Source organism: Moschus berezovskii, chromosome 24 (genome assembly GCF_049115385.1).
Source record: "Moschus berezovskii isolate FMDL1 chromosome 24, NW_MosBer_1.0, whole genome shotgun sequence".
In the NCBI taxonomy this organism is placed as follows: domain Eukaryota; kingdom Metazoa; phylum Chordata; class Mammalia; order Artiodactyla; family Moschidae; genus Moschus; species Moschus berezovskii.
The window spans coordinates 49385816-49404812 of NC_142483.1; the positions used below are offsets into that span (position 1 = coordinate 49385816).

Genomic DNA, 18997 nt, shown 5'->3' on the forward strand with positions numbered 1-18997 from the left:
AATTGCTGCATTTCTAAAACATTTGAGGCATATTACCAAGTTGGGGGTTCAAAAAAAACAACTAGTTTTTACTCCACCCAGCTGTGTGTGAAAGGAGCTGCTTCCCCACAGCCAAACTGACTGGGGGTTCCCCTCACTCCATCCACCCCCACCCCATACCTCTTCCTCTTCATCAGTCTGATAAAACAGAAGGCATCTTTTTTTCATTTGGATTTCCTTGATTACTGGTGAAATGCAGCATTCTTTTTCAGAGTTCACTGGTGAATCTTACTTTCATTTTCATGAACATCCTTTGTTGCTTTTATTTTTAAACCCAGTCACTGTTAACAATCCCTTTGGTTCACTTCCAAAATCCAATTCGAGAAGGTTTCCTTTCTCACTTGTGTTCGGCTTCCCTGCAAAGTATAAGCAGGACTGTGTATCCCCTCTGGCTCCAAGGAAGTCCTGGTTTGTATCTCGCAGGGCCTCCTCCACTATCTCACGCTACCTCCCCAGAGCAGAGAAAACAAAATGATGCAGGTGAGCTCTCCCAGGGGCTGTGGCCAGGGCTGGCTAGATCCTTTCCTCTCCTTGGGCCCCACTGCTGTGGGTCTCGGCCACCTATCAACTTGCTTCCTTCCTTCCAGGCCTTTGAAGATTTTTACCTTGACCAGAAGCCCACGGTGAAGGCCTTGCTGGAGTACACTGACAGGGTGTTCACATTTATCTTTGTGTTTGAGATGCTGCTCAAATGGGTGGCCTACGGCTTTAAGAATTACTTCACCAATGCCTGGTGCTGGCTGGACTTCCTGATCGTGAACGTGAGTGACCCAATGGACACTTGTGGAGTTGGGGGTCCTTTCCTCTGGCTGATGGCTGTAGCTAGTGCAAAGAAAGTTTAGCGAGAGATCTGAGAATAGCCCTGCATCCCTGTGATCCAGGTAAGATCTAAACAGTATATGATTCCAACACAACAGTGACCTTCCGGTAAGTCTTTAGGTCCTTGGTCTCTATCCAGAAAGACCACTTTCTACTGTCTGTATTTTACATTCAAAGCAAGACAGCACATGACCTTGAGTCCACTGGCAGGGCTTCTGGACCTAGGGATGCTAAGGACTGCCTGTCACAGAGAACCTTCCCTCCCTCTGACTCAGTGATCTTCAGCCCTTGCTATGCTTTAGAATCACTTGGGGAGCTCGTAAGAACACAGTGAACAAACACTCCTCTTCCCAGAGATTCTGGTCTTACTGGCCCTAGATGGAGTCCAGGCATCAGTGTCTTGTAAAAGTTTCTGAGCATGTCCAGTGTGCAGACAGGGTAGAGAACTGCCGAGCTTGCACCCCTGGCATTTCCCCAGTGTCACTGAAAGTGACAGAGGGCCCCAGCGGAGAGGTGATGACCTGGAGCTTGTGTGTTCAGATGAAGCTGTGGCCACTGGCCCTGCATTAGGGGGTTTGCCAAGTGCCTCCTACACATTAAAGTTGAGATTTCTCAAAGCTCTGGGGAGATCATACTCAACAAAGTTTCCTAATAGTCCTTCTAGCCCCCAAAGCCCAGAGAGAGTGCCTCCTCTTCTTAACCATACAGTCCTTTATCTGTCCAGGCTCTTGCAGTCTTGCCTTTTCAGGATGGCTGCCTGAGCTATTTGTTCACTGCTGCATGTCTGAGGGTCCCTGCAGTCAGGGGGAGGCACGTGCTATGTTTGTCTCTACTTCCCACACTCCCACAGCCATCGGTGCCAAGGGCTGCACATCAGAGGTGTTAGGAAATGTGTCTGTATTTGGTGCTTGCCTCCTGAAGCTGGATGGGGTCCAGTTCAGAACATTCTGTCCAGCCTCCTGTGTTGGCAGGTCCCCCTCAGCAGGTCTGGGCACCGACCTCTTCATTCCTCATACCAGTGCACTCGCAGCATCAGGCCACTGTATCACAGGGATTAGCTGTGAGGCCTGTGATCTGAGCCACAGGTGACAATTTTGTAGGTTATCAAATAATTATTCATGCTGCTAAGTCACTTCAGTCGTGTCCGACTCTGTGTGACCCCATAGACGGAAGCCCACCAGGCTCCCCCATCCCTGGGATTCTCCAAGCAAGAACACTGGAGTGGGTTGCCATTTCCTTCTCCAATGTGTGAAAGTGAAAAGTGAAAGTGAAGTCGTTCAGTCGTGGCCGACCCTTAGCAACCCCACAGACTGCAGCCTACCAGGCTCCTCCATCCATGGGATTTTCTAGGCAAGAGTACTGGAGTGGCTTGCCATTGCCTTCTCCGAATTATTCATAGATGAAGGATAAATGTTTAATTCCAGCCACCCATCCTTGTGGGGGGCAGTCACTCCTAAGTAGGTCTCACTAGTTTCAGTCCCAATCACCTGAAATGGTCACCCACTCTTCCGCCCATTCTCCTACTAATTCTCCTTCTGACCGTCCATCCCCTCTTTAGTCTATCCCACCATCCACCCTTCCTTTTTTCCTTCCTTCCAAACATCCATTCTGTTTACTTCTCCTGTTTATTCTGTCAGTCCTCTCCCTCCACCCATCCATCCTCATTCTTCTTCCTCTCGTCCCTTCTGTCCCTCTGTTCACCTTAACTTTCTATCCATCCATCAATTGGTTCTTAATCCTTCTCTTTCTATCCTTTGATTTTTCTATCAAGCTGTCCAGTCATCCAACTTTCTATTCAGTCATTCAAGCACCTTCCATCCAAGTATCCTTCTACTCATTCATTTCCATCTTTCTATTCTTTCTTTAATCTTCCTCATCCACCTGTCCTTCCTTTCTTCCACCCATCTGTCCATTCATCCCCTTTTCTTCCATTCATCCATCCTGTCAACCTTCCATCCATTCTCTCATCCCTTCCATTCCTCTATCCATCTATCTTTTCATTCACCCATCAGTCAGTTTACCCAGCCAGCCATCCTCCCCCAATCCACCCACCCCATTTATCCACTATGTCAACTCTTCTTTGCCTTCTTTCTTCCATCCTCTCTTTCAATTCCATCATATCCATCCTTGTATCACTTAATCAATTCTTCTATCCAGTCATCCTTCAACTTTCTATCAATATATCTTCCTTCTTTCCTTCCTTCCATCCCAACATACGTCTGTCTTTCTTTCAATTTGTCAAAATGCTTATTTATAACTACAGAATATAAGATTGTTTTATAAGCCGAGAAATAAAAATTCCCTATCTCCAGAAGTTTATACGTTAATCCTCCAGCAGATAGGACACACAGAGAGAAACATATGATGATTAAGGATGCTGTGAGCACTGCTGGAAATAATTAGTGTCTTAGGGACATAGAGACATAAACCTGCATCCACTCTGGGGGTGGGGTAGCTGGGAAGCCTTCATATAGGAATTGGCATTAGATATAGAATTTGAAATGAGTGGGAGCAACAAGGTACAAAAAGGGGTGGGGTGGCCAGTTTAATTAAAAGATGACCCTGGGCAGAGGCACAGACACAGGTACATTTAGGGAATGATTTGATTTAGGTAGGATATATGGATGATATATGACTGGAAAAGCAGGCCGTCGCCATATAATATAGGCTAAGGAGTCTGGAGCTTGTCCTGAGATGATAAAGCATCAGGGAAGGTTGGGGAATAAGGGAGAAACATGATCACAGTCAAATTTGCAGTGGAGAATGGATGGGATGGATGCAGCAGCAGGGCCTAGAGATCAATTGGGAGGCTTGTGGCCTGAGCTGTAGGAATGGAGTTGGACTTGAGTGGGAGGGCTTTGATGGAGAGCCCCAGCTGCAGAGTTTGCAGCCCCCCTGAGGACTGAGCAAAAGACTGAACAGGGTCCAGGATGGGACTGACCCCCAGCCTCCTGCTCTCAGTCCGCCAGGCAGGTGCCACCTGCTGACGTCTGGAGAGCTGCCTGGGTGAAGGGAGGGCGCCCTTCCCGTTCCAGTTTTTGTCCTGGTGGGATAAGCTACAATTCAGAGAGCAGGCATTACTTGGGGCTCTAGCGCCCAAGTGTAAACCCTTTCTTTTCTGACACACCCACCCAGCTATCAAGACAAGCTGAGCCTGAATTCAGCCCACCAGTAATGGTGCAGTTAGGGTCTCCCAGGATTGGGTCACAGTCTCTGGCAAGCTCAAGCCAATGCATAACGTATCTCTCTGGAACCTTCAAAGTTCCTGGGAACCGTGACCATTTTTCCACGTCAGTTTGTGTCATTTGCAGTCCAACAAATTAAAAAATGCAAAATTGACTGACTAACAGGGACTCACAACTCAAGTCATTATACCTCAGCTGTCTGTCAAAGCTGAATCTCCTGACTCCATGCCAGTCATCCTTCCTGAAAAATTGCAGAGCTGTGAGGGCCTCAGAGTTCTCTTAGTCTGACTCCTCACTTTACAAGGGGTAACAACTTTTGTAAACCTGGACTAGCAAGGCACTGACCAAAGGTCGCAAAAAAAATCAGTGTTGAAAGGGAACTAGACCCCACCCAGATTCTCCAGTGGCTCAGTGGTAAAAAAAAAAAAAAACCTGTCTGCCAATGCAGGAGACACAGGAAAATTCCCTAGGTCAGGAGGATCCTCTGGAAAAGGAAATGGCAACCCACTCCAGTATTCTTTCCTGGGAAATCCCATGGACAGAGGAGCCTGTCAGGCTACAGTCCATGGGGTCAGATGCAACTGAGCGACTAAAGACCAACAGATCTCACCCAGCCCAGGACTCTTTCCTTCCCTCTTTTCTGAGCACGTACAATTGAGACTCACTTTATATTCCTCAAGATAGACTTTCAGTGTCACCTCCATGAAGGGCCAGCATCTCTCCAAGTCTCTGAAAGTCAATCAAATGTTAAAGGCTGTTGGGACCTGGCTAATAATGCCCCTAGAGGGGAAAGGGAAGGCTGATTTACTACCCCAGGAGCTTGACCGCCTACATACCAGGGGGGTAGCAATGTGAAAGAATGAGATTTTCTTGAACAATAGTTCAGATTAATGTTGAATGAAATCTTTAATGAAAGTGAAGAGATTGGACTCTTGCTATACCTCTCGTTAGAGTTAAGAATAAGGTGGAAGCTAGGATGATGGCTCCTACTGAGTAGGGAGTGGGAAGGATTTCCTGTCTTCTTCCACCAGGGCCAATTGAGGAAACTTAGGGTGATTCTTTTGCTCTCTTGTCAGATCTCACTGACAAGCCTCCTAGCGAAGATGCTGCAGTATTCTGATATGGCGCCCATCAAAGCCCTCCGGACCCTCCGCGCCCTGAGGCCACTGCGGGCTCTGTCTCGATTTGAAGGCATGCGGGTAAGACTTATCTCCTAGCTGCTCTGGTCTGCAGCATTTGGTCTCCGCACCGCCTTTATGCTCTGTGTCCCTCTGGCCCTGAGCTCTGGGCCCCACCCCCCAGATCCCCACTCTCTACTCTCACACTGGTGCTGCTGCAGCGCCCTAACTCTCCTGGCTCTCCTTCAAGTCCCTTGGTAAGCACTCTCCGCTTCTCACGTCTAACAGGACCCAGACCTCGCTCTCTCTTGCTCTCAGTGAGGTGACCCTGCTTCACGGCTTCGCAAGTATCTCTGACCTCAGTCTCCCACTCAGCCTGTTGTCCTTTTTGTAAAATTCTTCACAACATCCCAAGCTCTTCATCTTTCCATGACAAATAAGCCTTGTCTCTGATGCTCCATTTAAATGCAGTGACACACAGCAGCTTAGCCACCACCCACCAGCAGGGATCTTCTCTCCAACCCAGGCCATCACTTGTCCTAGGGATTCTCTCCTTTGATCCATCCCTCTTCTCATCCACGGCTTCAGCCTCCACCTCTCCCTCCCTGTCTTCCTCAGAATGGAATGCTCACAAGCCTGGCCCTTATCTCACAGGGGAACAAGGGACTGCTCATCCCACCCCCCTTCCTCATAGTCATGAAAGTCTCCTGGTACAGAAAGCAAGGTTTGCTTTCTTCCTCCACCATTGCCTCAAAAAATACACAGTATTTTCAAAACAAGTGTGGACTTCCAAAATTAATTTGTGTCTTTATAAACACTAGGAACTTATAATTGAAATATTTTGATATTTATTTTATCTCCAGGTTGCTGATTTACAAATTAGCAAGTTTGTGAATATGAATTTGGGTTCTCACTGATTATTGACCAAAGTACACTATAAACTATATTTTATAAAAATATACTTTATAAAATAAAACAAAGTTCTAGAAGTCTGTATGTGCAAGTACAAAACATACTTGCACCCCTAACTGAGCATGTATGTACTTATAAATGTGTCCTCAGTTTTGAGGAGAGACAGTGAACCCTGCCCTGAATGACCTTGAGAGAGAAGGTATAAACAAACCCATCTTCAGCTGCCCAGTGCCTCTGTCTTCTGAGTCTGAATTTTGGCTCTGATTAACCCACTTCTCTTCCTTCCAAAGGCCACTGGCTTGTGACGCAACCTGAATAAATGTAGAAAGAATTGGAATTTAGCAAGAAGTGTGGAACATTGGTGGGGCTCCAGGTCTTTCTGCCTTTCTCCCCAGGTGGTGGTAGATGCCCTGGTGGGTGCCATCCCATCCATCATGAACGTCCTCCTTGTCTGCCTCATCTTCTGGCTCATCTTCAGCATCATGGGCGTGAACCTCTTCGCGGGAAAGTTTCAGAAATGCATCAACAAGACCAATGAAGGCTTTCTTCTTGTGCCTTGGTCTACTGTGAATAACATGTCTGACTGTGAACGTCAAAACCACACTGGAAGCTTATTTTGGGTCAATGTGAAGGTCAACTTTGATAATGTGGCAATGGGCTACCTCGCGCTTCTGCAGGTGGTGAGTCCTGAGATCAGCCTTGTCTCTTCCTTTGGCTGCTCAATAATGTGGACAGTCTGGGGTCTCCCAGAAGATGCTTCGTGGAGACTCTGCGAGGGATAGCACTCAGTGTGAACTGAGATTATTCCCTATTCCTACAGAGGACACCGTGAGGCTAGAGGAGCTTATCAGTGAGCGTGACCTCACAGTGGTCCAATTAGACCAATGTGGGCTAACAGAATAGAATAAAGGGAGGGGCCTGCCATGGGACTGTATCAGGTGATAATTTAGAATTCACTACTTTTACAAAATAGACCTGATAGAGTCACATAGACTAAACAGTCTTCTACTGCAAATCATCTCCTAGAGGGTAACAAACTATGTTCCAGGTCTGCTGTAATGACAAGTAATGCTGGCTGGTGAATGTCAGTGACATTCACACTTCCATTCATTCATTCATTAATCCCTTGCCTTCATCCACTTGTCATTCAGTGTTGCTGCAATTACTTACATGTTTGTCACGCAGTTACCCACAACTTCCTGCACGCCACCATTTGTTCACAGATTTGTTCCACAACTAGTCCCTAAGTAGCTATGGCATGCCAGGCTCTGAAATCAGAGACGTGTCAGAACTGGCTCTGGGAAGTGGTGGTGGGGAGATGCTCTATGAGAAAAACAGACAAGTAAGTGAATCAAAATAGAGGCCAATGTAGATGAATGGGCGGACACTGAGTGACCTCTGCTCCTTGTTTCCAGGCAACCTTTAAAGGCTGGATGGACATCATGTATGCAGCTGTCGATTCCCGGGATGTGAGTCTCAGCCTGCAGTGCCTACTACCTCTCCCTCTGTGCACCCCACCCACACTAGTCTATTTGAAATGGAGTAAAAGTGGCCTTGGTGCTGAAAGAGGAGACCACCTAGCAGTCTGGCATTATCCCCCAGCCTGGAACAGTGGCCAGCGGGCCCTCTGTTGGACATTTAAACTGACCTAGTCTTCTAGGCTTCTCAAGTTCTTCCTCTATTCACCATTGAGGAAATTATCAGAGAACCTCTAAAAGACTGTGTGTGAGGGTACTCCCTGGGCAGAGGTGAGGCCAAGAGCAGTGTAGCTAGAACAGTGGAATTTCAGACACCACCATGGCGGCTGATGGGCGGAGATGGGTGCTGTTGGGGACAGACCCTCTCCTGCTGGGGCAGAGGACTCTACCGACAGCCTGTCCCCTATCCCCTCGGCCCGCCTTTGCGTTCACTCTCGTGCTCTGTTTCTGATTTTATCTGAGATTGTATTTTCTTCAGTGCCTCAGAGTTTGCTCAGCAGCTCCTCCTGCAAGCGCAGAGGACTGCGAGTCCACAGGGGTGACCCTCACACGTCAGCTGTGGGAGCCTGTAGATAAACGCCCTCGCTTCCTTGTCCCTCCGAAGTACAGTTCTGAGGTGTGTTCTGCGGTCCTTAGAGGATGGAGCACCACTTGCCTGTGATGCTGGTGCTGCCTTTATCCTGTTCCTGCTTTCCCTCCCCCTTCTCATTTCTGCTTCCTGGGATCACCTCCCAAATAAGCCCCCTGCACCCAGGTCCTTGCCGTGGGGTTCAGGGTTCTTTGCGATTAACACAAGCTAAGATGCCCCCTTGTTCCCATGCCACCACTTGTCTGCTCACAGGTGAACTTTCAGCCCAAGTGGGAGGACAACGTGTACATGTACTTTTACTTTGTCATCTTCATCATTTTTGGCGGCTTCTTCACACTCAATCTCTTTGTTGGCGTCATCATTGACAACTTCAACCAACAGAAAAAAAAGATAAGTGGGGCTCAAGTGTTTCTGCGGTAGTGGCAAATCTTAGACTTCCCATCTGTCCCCTGCCCTCGTGACTGAGGCACCGCTAGTCACAGCCCCCATGCCTGACCAGGAACCCAATCTTGGCCTTTAGCACCAACACTGACCCTGGCCCCCTGATGTCAGCCTTCATCCCTGTCTGGAGTCTGGGCCCAGAAAGGGCTGAAGGCTGCCACTGGGGGGCAATAACAGTGGTGTGTATTATCCTGTCTCTTTGCACTTAGGAGGCCAGGACATCTTCATGACAGAGGAGCAGAAGAAGTACTACAATGCCATGAAGAAGCTGGGCTCCAAGAAGCCCCAGAAGCCCATCCCACGGCCCCTGGTGAGCCCCAAATCCCCCCACCCCCCCTCTAATAGAGCATGTCTAGAACTCCAACCTGACAGCCCATGCCTGTGCTGGTAGGGGTCTGACCAGAATTCTCTGTGGAGGAGGTCATCTAGTTGAGTTTGGGGATGAGCTAATGAGAGTTTCCAGGCCCCAGGAAAAAAAGTCTGCAAGAAGCAACTCTGGTCTTCTGGAGTGAACATACTCCTGTAGATGTTCCAAATAGACCTGTGTAGGAAAGTAGTGACTTGCCCAACAGGCTTAGGGTTCCAGCACCAGATCAGAAACAGATTAGGCTAAATGATATTAAGGATGGTTCGAGACCCGAGATAAAATATTTGTGATTATGAGTCATGATGTAGGTTGCAATGTATCTCCAGGCTCACCGCCACATTCCACCCTATGCTTACAGGTAGACAGAGAGGAAATGGCCAAACCCAGCTCACCTGGGATCCTGGGCCTAGTCATGATCATGGTCAGGTGACACAATAGGAACCAAAAATTATCCCACTTTAGTGTTTAAAGACTGACCAAAGCTTAGCACCATACTCCCCTTTGATTCCTTTGTTCACCAAGATCCATGGCTCAAGCCCATTAGCCCTTCCCCACACAAGGGCAAAGCCTAAGGACCTTCAGCAAAGGTACAGGCCTTTTCCTAAATGAATCAGGGAAATATACATTCTGTTGGTCAAGGCATTAGTATTTCTAAATCAAGGCATGGGGTTTGCATAAGTTACTAAAAACTTCATGAGCACAAAGTCTTAAAAACATTTACAGGAGGAGAAAAATGCTGTGACCTTTCACACACTTTACTTGGAAACAGTGATCACAAATGTATTACTACTCTCAATTCTGATAAGATGTGTTACAGTGGGGAGTGAGAGAACATTCAGATCTCTGTAGGGGCAGAGGTTTCCTTCCAAATCCAGTGTAAGATCAAGATAACTGGGGTTGAATTAGCCTGAAGTGAGTCTCTAAGGTTCAGTGAGTATCCCTCCAATGTCCAATGAACAAGTTCAAACTTAGAAGATGTAGATGAAAGGCTGAGCCCAGCCAATCATACTCAAGTAGGGGTGACGGGAGAAGGCTCCTAAGACCTACTGAGAAGCAAGCACCTGAGTCCCTGCTAGTCCCTGCTAGTGATGGCTGGACTGGTTTTGAATTCACGTTTGAACAGACAGCAAGGTGTTCTCGGCTAGAGGCAACCCTTGGCAAAATCATGACTGCTTGGGGTACCTCTCCCTACACACTTGCTCCATCTCTCTATAACATCTCAGCTTCTCCCCTCTCATCAACCAATCCCACATGCCATCACAGCTTCCTCCTCTCAAGGAGGACAATTTCCTTGGGACACTCTAGAGTGGGTTGCATTTCCAAAGGCACCATGGAGAGGGTGCTGTCTCAGTACAAAGGTAGGAATCTAGTGTTGAAATTCCAGACAGTGCAATAGGGGTGGAAGTCAGTGGTTGAGCAGGAAGACCTACAACAAAATCATCATGTTTCCTGATTGTGTGCACCATCCCCAAGATCCTCCAAGGTGGGCACTGGAGGAGGCCTTCCACATGGGTGAGAAAAGTAAGGCCTCATAGCCCAGCTGAGTTCCTGACATTATAGTGTATCATTAACTATCAACACTAATATCTCTAGTGGAGGAATGTGACTCTCTCCTTAATATTCTGGTCCAGGCATGGCCAACATTCTTTCTTTTGTTCCGTTCAGCATAGCTGAGGCAGGGTTGGAACATTTAAACAAGACTTTGAGGCTTAGGGATGCCAAAAGGGAAACAAGCAGAGCAGGACCCGAGCAGCAATTGCATCTGGCTGGTCTCCAGGGCCCACAAGCCTTGGCCCATCCTAGCTCCTGGCTGGCATCCATATGGCAGGCGACATCTTGGCACCCACCACCCACTGGGACAAAGTTGATCATCTGCCCTCCACAAAGTCCAGAGCCAAGAAAGAAGCCCAAGCTCAAAGAGAAATGCCTGCTCCATCTAACTCACCTTCCCAGGTCCAGTCTCCTCCTCATCAAATCACTGGCACTGGAAGGGCCACCTTCTTCCCTAAGGGGCCCCAACAGGTGGAGCTGGTCAGGTAAGGTGAGCATTGGCATAGGACTCTGCTCCACAGGTGCATGTGTGCCAGTTCATAGCAGGGCCAACCTCGGATGACATACAGACCTCCAACAAATGCATGTACATAGTACTCCTTGCCTCAGGTGAAGCCCAAGTTCTAAATCTTATGCTTCGTCATAGCAAAGACAAAACCTTCCACAAGAATGGTAAATTGTATTCTGCAACATTCCCTACTACAGAAATCACTAAAAGTAGGTTTCATATACTCCACTTTATAAGAAAATAATAGGCTCCAGAATATCACATCATCAGTCACCCACTTCATCATCTCTGAGAGCACTGAGGGTTGCAAAGAAGTGATCCCTGCCCACAAGCTAAGCCAAGAGCAGCTAGAAAGCTGCACCATTCCCCAGCAGCTGAGTATCTAGGACAAACATGACGTCCAGAACTTAGTAATGTTGCCTGCTCTGTTTCATTAGAAGTCATGAATGGGCCTGTATTCTTTTTTTCACCATTTTCAGTGATGAAATAAAAGCTAATAGTGGCTCAGCATCCCAGAAAAGACATGAGCCAGCAGCTATGCCTGGAGCCAGACCCACTTGGGTCTGATTCTTTGCTCAAACCCTGCAGGGTAGCATCCCATCCCCACTGTGAAGCAGAAAGCAGGAACCAGCCTCTATCACAGCCCTTCTCCCCTCTGCCTGCTTCGCAGCTCCTGGGAGCTCCCTTATGAGACTTACAACAGGTTCCTTTCTCCCTCACAGTCACTCATGCAGAGCTCTGCACACACTATGCATTCAGGAAGTCAAGAAGTCCTTCTTGTACAGAATTAAATGTAATCAACCTAGTGGAGTGACTTTATAATTCTATTTAAAGTGTAAGTCAGTTGTCCATTCTGTCATCCATTCATTTAGCCATCTATTGATCATCTATTGCATGCTGGATACTATGCAGACACTGGGGATAGAGCAGTGAGATGTTCCTGCCCTCACAGAGATGGCAGTCCAATGATGCAGGAAAACAATTAGCAAAAATCACACACATGTTAATTCACAGGCTGGAGAAATTGCCAGGGAAGAAAGAATGGGGTGAAGAGCAAAGGGTACCTAAGACGGAGCCTGGAGGAACTCTAACATCTCAAGGTTGAGTAAAGAAGACTCAAAAAAGAGCAGCCAGAAAGGCAAGAAAATAATCAGGGAAGTAAGGCCTGCTGGGAACCCAGTGAGGAGCGCTTCAAGGTGGACGATGTGCTAAATGACGTCAAACAAGTGTTTTGGGATTTTGCATCATGGAGGTTATGAGATCTTAACAAGAGACATTTTAGCGACAGGATGAGGACAAAAGCTATGTTGGAGGAGGCTGAGGAGTGCATGGGAAGCTGTGACTACACATAACTCCTTCAAGAAATTTAACTGTGAAAGTAGGGAGAGAAGTAGTCTGGTAGCTGGAGAGAGACATGAGGTTCAAGAATTTTCTCTAAGGAAAAGCTAGATCATTAGAGATTTAGCTAAGGAACTGAGAGCAAATAGCCAAGAGTGGTCAAGTGTGACCAAGAGCCTCACTCGTCAGTAATGAAGCAGAGGGACCAGGAGGCAGGTAAGTGGTAGCAAAGAAGAAGGGGCGAAGGTGGGCTGACTTGAAGACACAGGTATCAGAGGAGGAGAGGTTTTATAAGGCACAGGAGGAGCAAAGGTCTGGGAGTGACAGTGAGGAATTAGGGGGACTTCACCTCTGTCCCCAGCCCTGGGGTCTATGGAGTGGGGAGAAAAAGCAGCCAGTGAGTAAGAGGAGAAGTTTGCAGATCAAGGCAGGTGAGTTCCAGAGAGCTCAGAAGTGTCCAAGACAAGGTGAAGGAGGAGAGCAAAGTTGGAATCAAGAACTCCCAGAGCAGTAAGATGTTAACAGCGCGGGAAAGACTAGAGGGCCACACCAGGAAATTTTGTTTTAGTGCCATAAAAACAGCCGCTACCGAAAATGATCTCTTGGTTGTCCAGGCCACTCTGCCTCCCTCTAAGAAAGCAAATAACCAAGACCTGGCTCCGTGCCCTGCTTAAACATCTACCCGGGAATAAAAAGCGCATTTATAAGCATCAGTTGTACCGCTGCACTTGACTTTGTATGCATGTGCACTCCTCGACTTGACTCTCAAATAATTTTTCAAGAAGTTCTTGAACTCTTGCTCTATGCAGGGCACTGCAGGAACACAAAATTATGTAAGACATGACCCCATCTTCAAAGAGCTCATTTTCTAGTAGAAAAGAGAGGTATACATGAAGCACTAGAACTCCAGACCGACTGTATAGGCTGTTCAGTTCAGTTGCTCAGTTGTATCTGACTCTTTGCGACCCCATGAATTGTCCAACTCCCAGAGCTTGCCCAAACTCATGTCCATTGAATCGGTGATGCCATCCAAACATCTCATCTTCTGTCGTCCCCTTCTACCTTCAATCTTGCCCAGCATCAGGGTCTTTTCTAATGAGTCAGTTCTTTGGATCAGCTGGCCAAAGTATTGGAGTTTCAGTTTCAGCATCCATCCTTCCAGTGAATATTTGGGAATATTTGATCTCCCTGTAAAGGCCGGGGGACCCCGAAGAAGGAATGGTATGGTGTGATTAAAGAAGATTCCCTGAGGGAAGTGGGGATTAAGAGAGAGAGAGAGATCACTCAAGGGGATTTAGATGGCCGAGAGAAGGGACGGGAAGGGCACTGTAAGTTGAGGAAGGAGCACAGACAGGACACAGTGCCTGGTGACTTTATGGTGCCAGGAGTGGCAACCAGGACTTGAACTGAGGCACGGAGTTAGAATCAACGACGAGTGAGATTTTAGAAGATCAAGACTTGGCTTCTGTCAGGATGTGGAGTGTGAGGGAGACAAAAGAGACAGACTTTAAAAACCCTTCTGTAAAGAACACTGCCTCTCCAGATCCCTGGTTTATGTTGCCCAAAGGCCTGATGCCCCATCTCTTGTTTTCTCAGAACAAGTACCAGGGTTTTGTCTTTGACATCGTGACCAGGCAGACTTTTGACATTGTTATCATGGTCCTCATCTGCCTCAACATGATCACCATGATGGTGGAGACTGATGAGCAGAGTGAAGAAAAGACGAAAGTCTTGAACAAAATCAACCAGTTCTTTGTGGCCGTCTTCACGGGAGAGTGTGTCATGAAGATGTTTGCCTTGAGGCATTACTACTTCACCAATGGCTGGAATGTGTTTGACTTTGTCGTCGTGGTCCTCTCCATTGGGAGTAAGTGGACGGTGCATGTGGTTGGGTCACCCAGCCTCTGCTTGGGGTCGTTTTGACTGGTCTTTCAAAACCAAAGGGACAACTAACAAACTTCTAAAAACCCATGTTGTATGTTAGAGAAGTCCAGTATTTGCTGCTTTGCAAGAGCAGCGGATTTAAAATGCCCCTGCACCTCCCAGTGAAAGGGAGAGGTTCCACAGGCTTTCTCCGTGCTGCCATGAAGGGTATTCCAGCACGTGCTGTGTGCACCACCATCATCAGAATGTGGGGGGCGGGGGGCAGCAGGGAGTCTAAGATGACAGAGTTTCCAGTGGGCTTTATCTTTATGGCCTTCAGAGCAGAGAGTGGGTGGTGTGGTGTGAGGTGAGTCATAAAATACTTTCTGGAAAAGGAGGTGGTTGCCAGAAGAGTGCAGAAAGACTAGAAGGAGATTGTTCAAAGGAGATTCTTAAGTCAAGGGTCTGGAATTAACTCTCTGTATAACTATCCACTTAGGGATATGAGTGACAGAAAAGTCAAGGGACCAATGCCAAGAGATCAGTACTGTTATGACCTAGTCTGGGTGTTGTTAAATGACAGGCCCAGTATTTGGGGGTCAATGGTGTTCAGAGAAAATGAATGGAGTCAGAGGCTCAAGTGGGTAATGGAGTCACCATATAATTGAGTGCTTGCTGAGTTCTGAGAACTGGACTGGGATCCATGGATCTCCACAGCAGCCCTGGGAAGGAGTTTACTATAGTCATTTTATACATTTAATATGGAGCTTCTGAATTAAGGAAGTTATACAAGGTCATATAGTTTGTGAAAGGTGGAACTGAATTTAGACCAGGCTAATGTTCTTTTTACCAACAGCCAAGAGACTGTCCCTGGCCTTCGTGTGATTTGCCAAAGTTTGGCCCTATAGTGGCCAAATCCCAGAACAGCAGCTTTACTTTGCATTATAAATATATCCTGACCTGTTGTATCATGACCTGCTATACTTTTCATGTCAGAGCATAGCTATAGATTTAATTTTCCATTGAGTTACCATCAAGAGCTAATAGCCTCTTAATACAACCTGGCAGCACTTAATCAATCTCTCTCTCTTGGTGCTGAAGCACGGCCTTGGGTTGTGTTTGTTTGGGGAGTTGCAATTTATTTTTGTTTTTTGTTTTGTTTTATTTTCCTATTGCTGCTGGGTTTTCTGGGGGTGGGAGGGTTGCTTTGTTTGTTTTCCTTCCAAAGTGAGAGACTCTGAAAGTCATTTTTTATTTTATATTAGAGAATGGAGCTTGCTTATGTGACTTCCCATATCAGTATTATAGCAATAAAAGATACACAAAGTGCTCCATTCTATCTTGGGGACATCTTAACTACTGCTTCTTTGACCTACACAGCAACACCCATCACTGGCAGAAAAGACAGCTCGAAAACAAGTGCAAGAACCCATCAGCCATGCTTCTGTCCTCTCTGCCTTTCTTCCTTCCCACTGATAAGACATGCGTGGAGTATCTAATTGTTACAAGTATGAAGACTCATTCTCCCTCGTAGAGGTAGACTAGTTGGATGGAAGAATCTTAGATTATAAAAACACATGATGTACCTCACATTATGGGAAAACGCCCCAGTTAAACTGGACTTTAAGAGAGGGGCTTCCATAAAGATTTCCTAGTACAAAATTATAATTATTTCCCAGTTCTCCTCCCATTTCCTTCTTCCTTCCAACATACTACCATGCCTATCCATATTCATATGACAAAAGGCAAGTAGGAGAATTGGATCAAGGCACCCTGGCAAGGAGAGCGAGCTTCTCCCATACCCCTCACCATTTCTCCTGAGAGGTTTTGAATCCTGTATGACCTAAAGGCCTTGCCTAAACTTTGGTGGTCTTAACCGGCCTCTTCAGGTCCCCAGGACAAATCTTCGAGTTGTATATCACATAAGTAAACATGCAAACTCTAGTTCATAGTTTGGATTGAGGTGCTGTAACTGACCCTAAACAAACTCATCTCTGGGCCCTAACACAGAGTTCAAACACAGCTGGAAATGAAACAAATGAAAGCCATTATGCAGACAGCTGGCCATTCAAAACCATTCTGCTTTAGCTGTCAGCAAGTTGCCCAACTCCTCAGGCCCCTTATAATTTATTCCAGGCTCTGTACAATTATCCATAGGACCATGTGCCAGGGACTGAGTCAATCTTCACAGTAGGAGATAAAGATATGAATCATAGAGGGTCCCAGCTCTCACAGAGCATAGGACCAGGGTGGAAGAACAGGCGTGACCTGAAGGCTGAATGTTCAGGGGAGAGCCAGGTCTGTGTCACAGACAAAGGACTGTCAGCATGTGGAACAGATGCAGTCACCTCCAGCTGAACAGACAGCAGAACCATGGAGGTTGACTAGCAAGGTATCTGGATGTAGGGAAAGATAAGAACATGGTAGGAAGGGCAAGCCTGACTCAAAGGAGACAGATTTATGCCATGGACACTTACCGAGCCCCTGCTTTAGGCCAAGCACTGTGCCGGGCTCAGAGGGCCCAGAGTGCTTGAATGTAGATGCTCACGTGAAAGTCCAGACGGGGCAGAGGTGAGGGGGTGTGATCACAGCCAACTTTGTCAGGGTTCACGGTTGGAAGTACTAATCAGACCATCTTCCCTCACTTTTAAAGGCCTGGTGTTCTCTGCAATAGTTACATCACTTGGAAGTTTATTCTCCCCCACGCTCTTCCGCGTCATCCGCCTGGCCCGCATCGGCCGCATCCTCAGGCTGATCCGCGGGGCCAAGGGCATCCGCACGCTGCTCTTCGCCCTCATGATGTCCCTGCCCGCCCTCTTCAACATCGGGCTGCTGCTCTTCCTTGTCATGTTCATCTACTCCATCTTCGGCATGGCCAGCTTCGCCAATGTCAAGCGGGAGGCCGGCATCGACGACATGTTCAACTTCCAGACCTTCGCCAACAGCATGCTGTGCCTCTTCCAGATCACCACGTCGGCGGGCTGGGACGAGCTCCTCAGCCCCATCCTCAACACGGGGCCCCCCTACTGCGACCCCAACTTGACCATCAACAACAGCACCAGAGGGGACTGCGGGAATCCCATCGTGGGCATCATCTTCTTCACCACCTACATCATCATCTCCTTCCTCATTGTGGTCAACATGTACATCGCAGTGATTCTGGAGAACTTCAATGTGGCCACGGAGGAGAGCACGGAGCCCCTGAGTGAGGATGACTTTGACATGTTCTACGAGATCTGGGAGAAGTTCGACCCGGAGGCCACCCAGTTCATTACCTTCTCTGCCCTCTCAGACTTTGCAGACACCCTGTCAGGCCCCCTGAGAATCCCAAAACCCAATCGGAATGTATTAATCCAGATGGACCTGCCCTTGGTCCCTGGAGATAAGATCCACTGTTTGGACATCTTGTTTGCATTCACCAAGAATGTCCTGGGAGAATCTGGGGAGTTGGATTCCTTGAAGGCAAATATGGAGGAGAAATTTATGGCAACTAATCTTTCAAAAGCATCCTATGAACCAATAGCAACCACCCTCCGATGGAAGCAAGAAGACATCTCAGCCACTGTCATCCAGAAGGCCTATCGGAGCTACATGCGGCACCGCTCCAGGACAATCGCCAGCCCTGCGGGGGTGCCCAGGGCTGAGGAGGAAGCAGCATCACTCCCTGATGAAGGCTTTGCTGCGCTCATAGCAAATGAAAACTGTGTGCTCCCAGACAAATCTGAAACTGCTTCCACCACATCTTTCCCACCATCCTACGACAGTGTCACTAGAGGCCTTAGTGATCAAGTCAACTTGAGCACATCCAGCTCAATGCAAAATGAAGGGGAGGCTGTCAGTAAAGAAGCCATGGGACCCTCATGTGGACCTTCCAACATGGGCATGTCCAGTTCTGATGTGTCTGCTGCTCTGTGATAACTTACCACCACCTACTCACCAATGCATGCCACTAGTCACAGTGTCACAACTGGGCAGGGAATGCAGTTGGTGCCCACCTTTGGAGAAACCCTTACACAGCAACAGGAGTCAGAAGCCAAGGGCATCTCCATAGTGACTTCCTTTTTCAATTTCAGTATCAGATGGTGGGTTCCCTTACTTTCCAGAAAATGTCACTGGTCCTTTTATTTTGATGGTGACTAGTGTTCTTGCCTGGAGAATCCCGGGGATGGCGGGGCCTGGTGGGCTGCCGTCTATGGGGTCGCACAGAGTCGGACACGACTGAAGCGACTTAGCAGCAGCAGCAGCAGAACTTATCTTTACCAAGACAAACATCTCAGGACCAGAACTTTCAAAAATATATGGCAAGGATGTTGCTAAAGGGCCAAGGTTGTCCTCTGTGAAATAGCACATAGAGATTGGCAGTGTTATTTAGGATTTTGCATGACTGCATGTTGAGAGCTGCCAGACAACTACTCTGGCCTAAGATAATACCTGTGGTCTATGTCATGAAAGGCCTCTGAGCTATCCATTAAAATTAATATTTTTAAAGATATGTCAAAACCAATGTTATAACTTAGAGCATCATTTAAAAAATATTATGTGACACTGATGTGTCATAAATCATGTCTCATTCACTTTCAAGTTTCCTGATACCTTGCAGCTAAAGCTGGGCAGACAGGAAGGAGCACTGTCCTGGGAGCTTGTTCTCATCCTAGCCAATTCTTCCACTCTCACCTGGCTGACCTGGGCCAGATTCTTTCACTGCTGAATCTCCTTCCCTGTGGCGGCAGGAGGCAGAATGGACAGTCTCTGTAGTCCTTGCATTTCAAGTTGTAGAACTCAATGGTGC

At 47.5% G+C, this 18997-nt stretch overlaps 1 protein-coding gene across 1 annotated transcript in view; it reads left to right on the forward strand.

The window, feature by feature from the left end:
• SCN10A (sodium voltage-gated channel alpha subunit 10) overlaps positions 1 to 18202 on the forward strand; it is a 111535-nt gene extending 93333 nt beyond the window's left edge. The window contains exons 21-28 of the mRNA XM_088831687.1: positions 627 to 800; positions 5120 to 5242; positions 6469 to 6753; positions 7489 to 7542; positions 8393 to 8534; positions 8791 to 8891; positions 13942 to 14212; positions 16862 to 18202. Of these exons, the coding sequence (XP_088687813.1) occupies positions 627 to 800; positions 5120 to 5242; positions 6469 to 6753; positions 7489 to 7542; positions 8393 to 8534; positions 8791 to 8891; positions 13942 to 14212; positions 16862 to 18123 (2412 nt within the window). The 3' untranslated portion in view covers positions 18124 to 18202. The remainder of the gene's footprint in view (positions 1 to 626; positions 801 to 5119; positions 5243 to 6468; positions 6754 to 7488; positions 7543 to 8392; positions 8535 to 8790; positions 8892 to 13941; positions 14213 to 16861) is intronic.
• Positions 18203 to 18997: the final 795 nt, after the last annotated feature.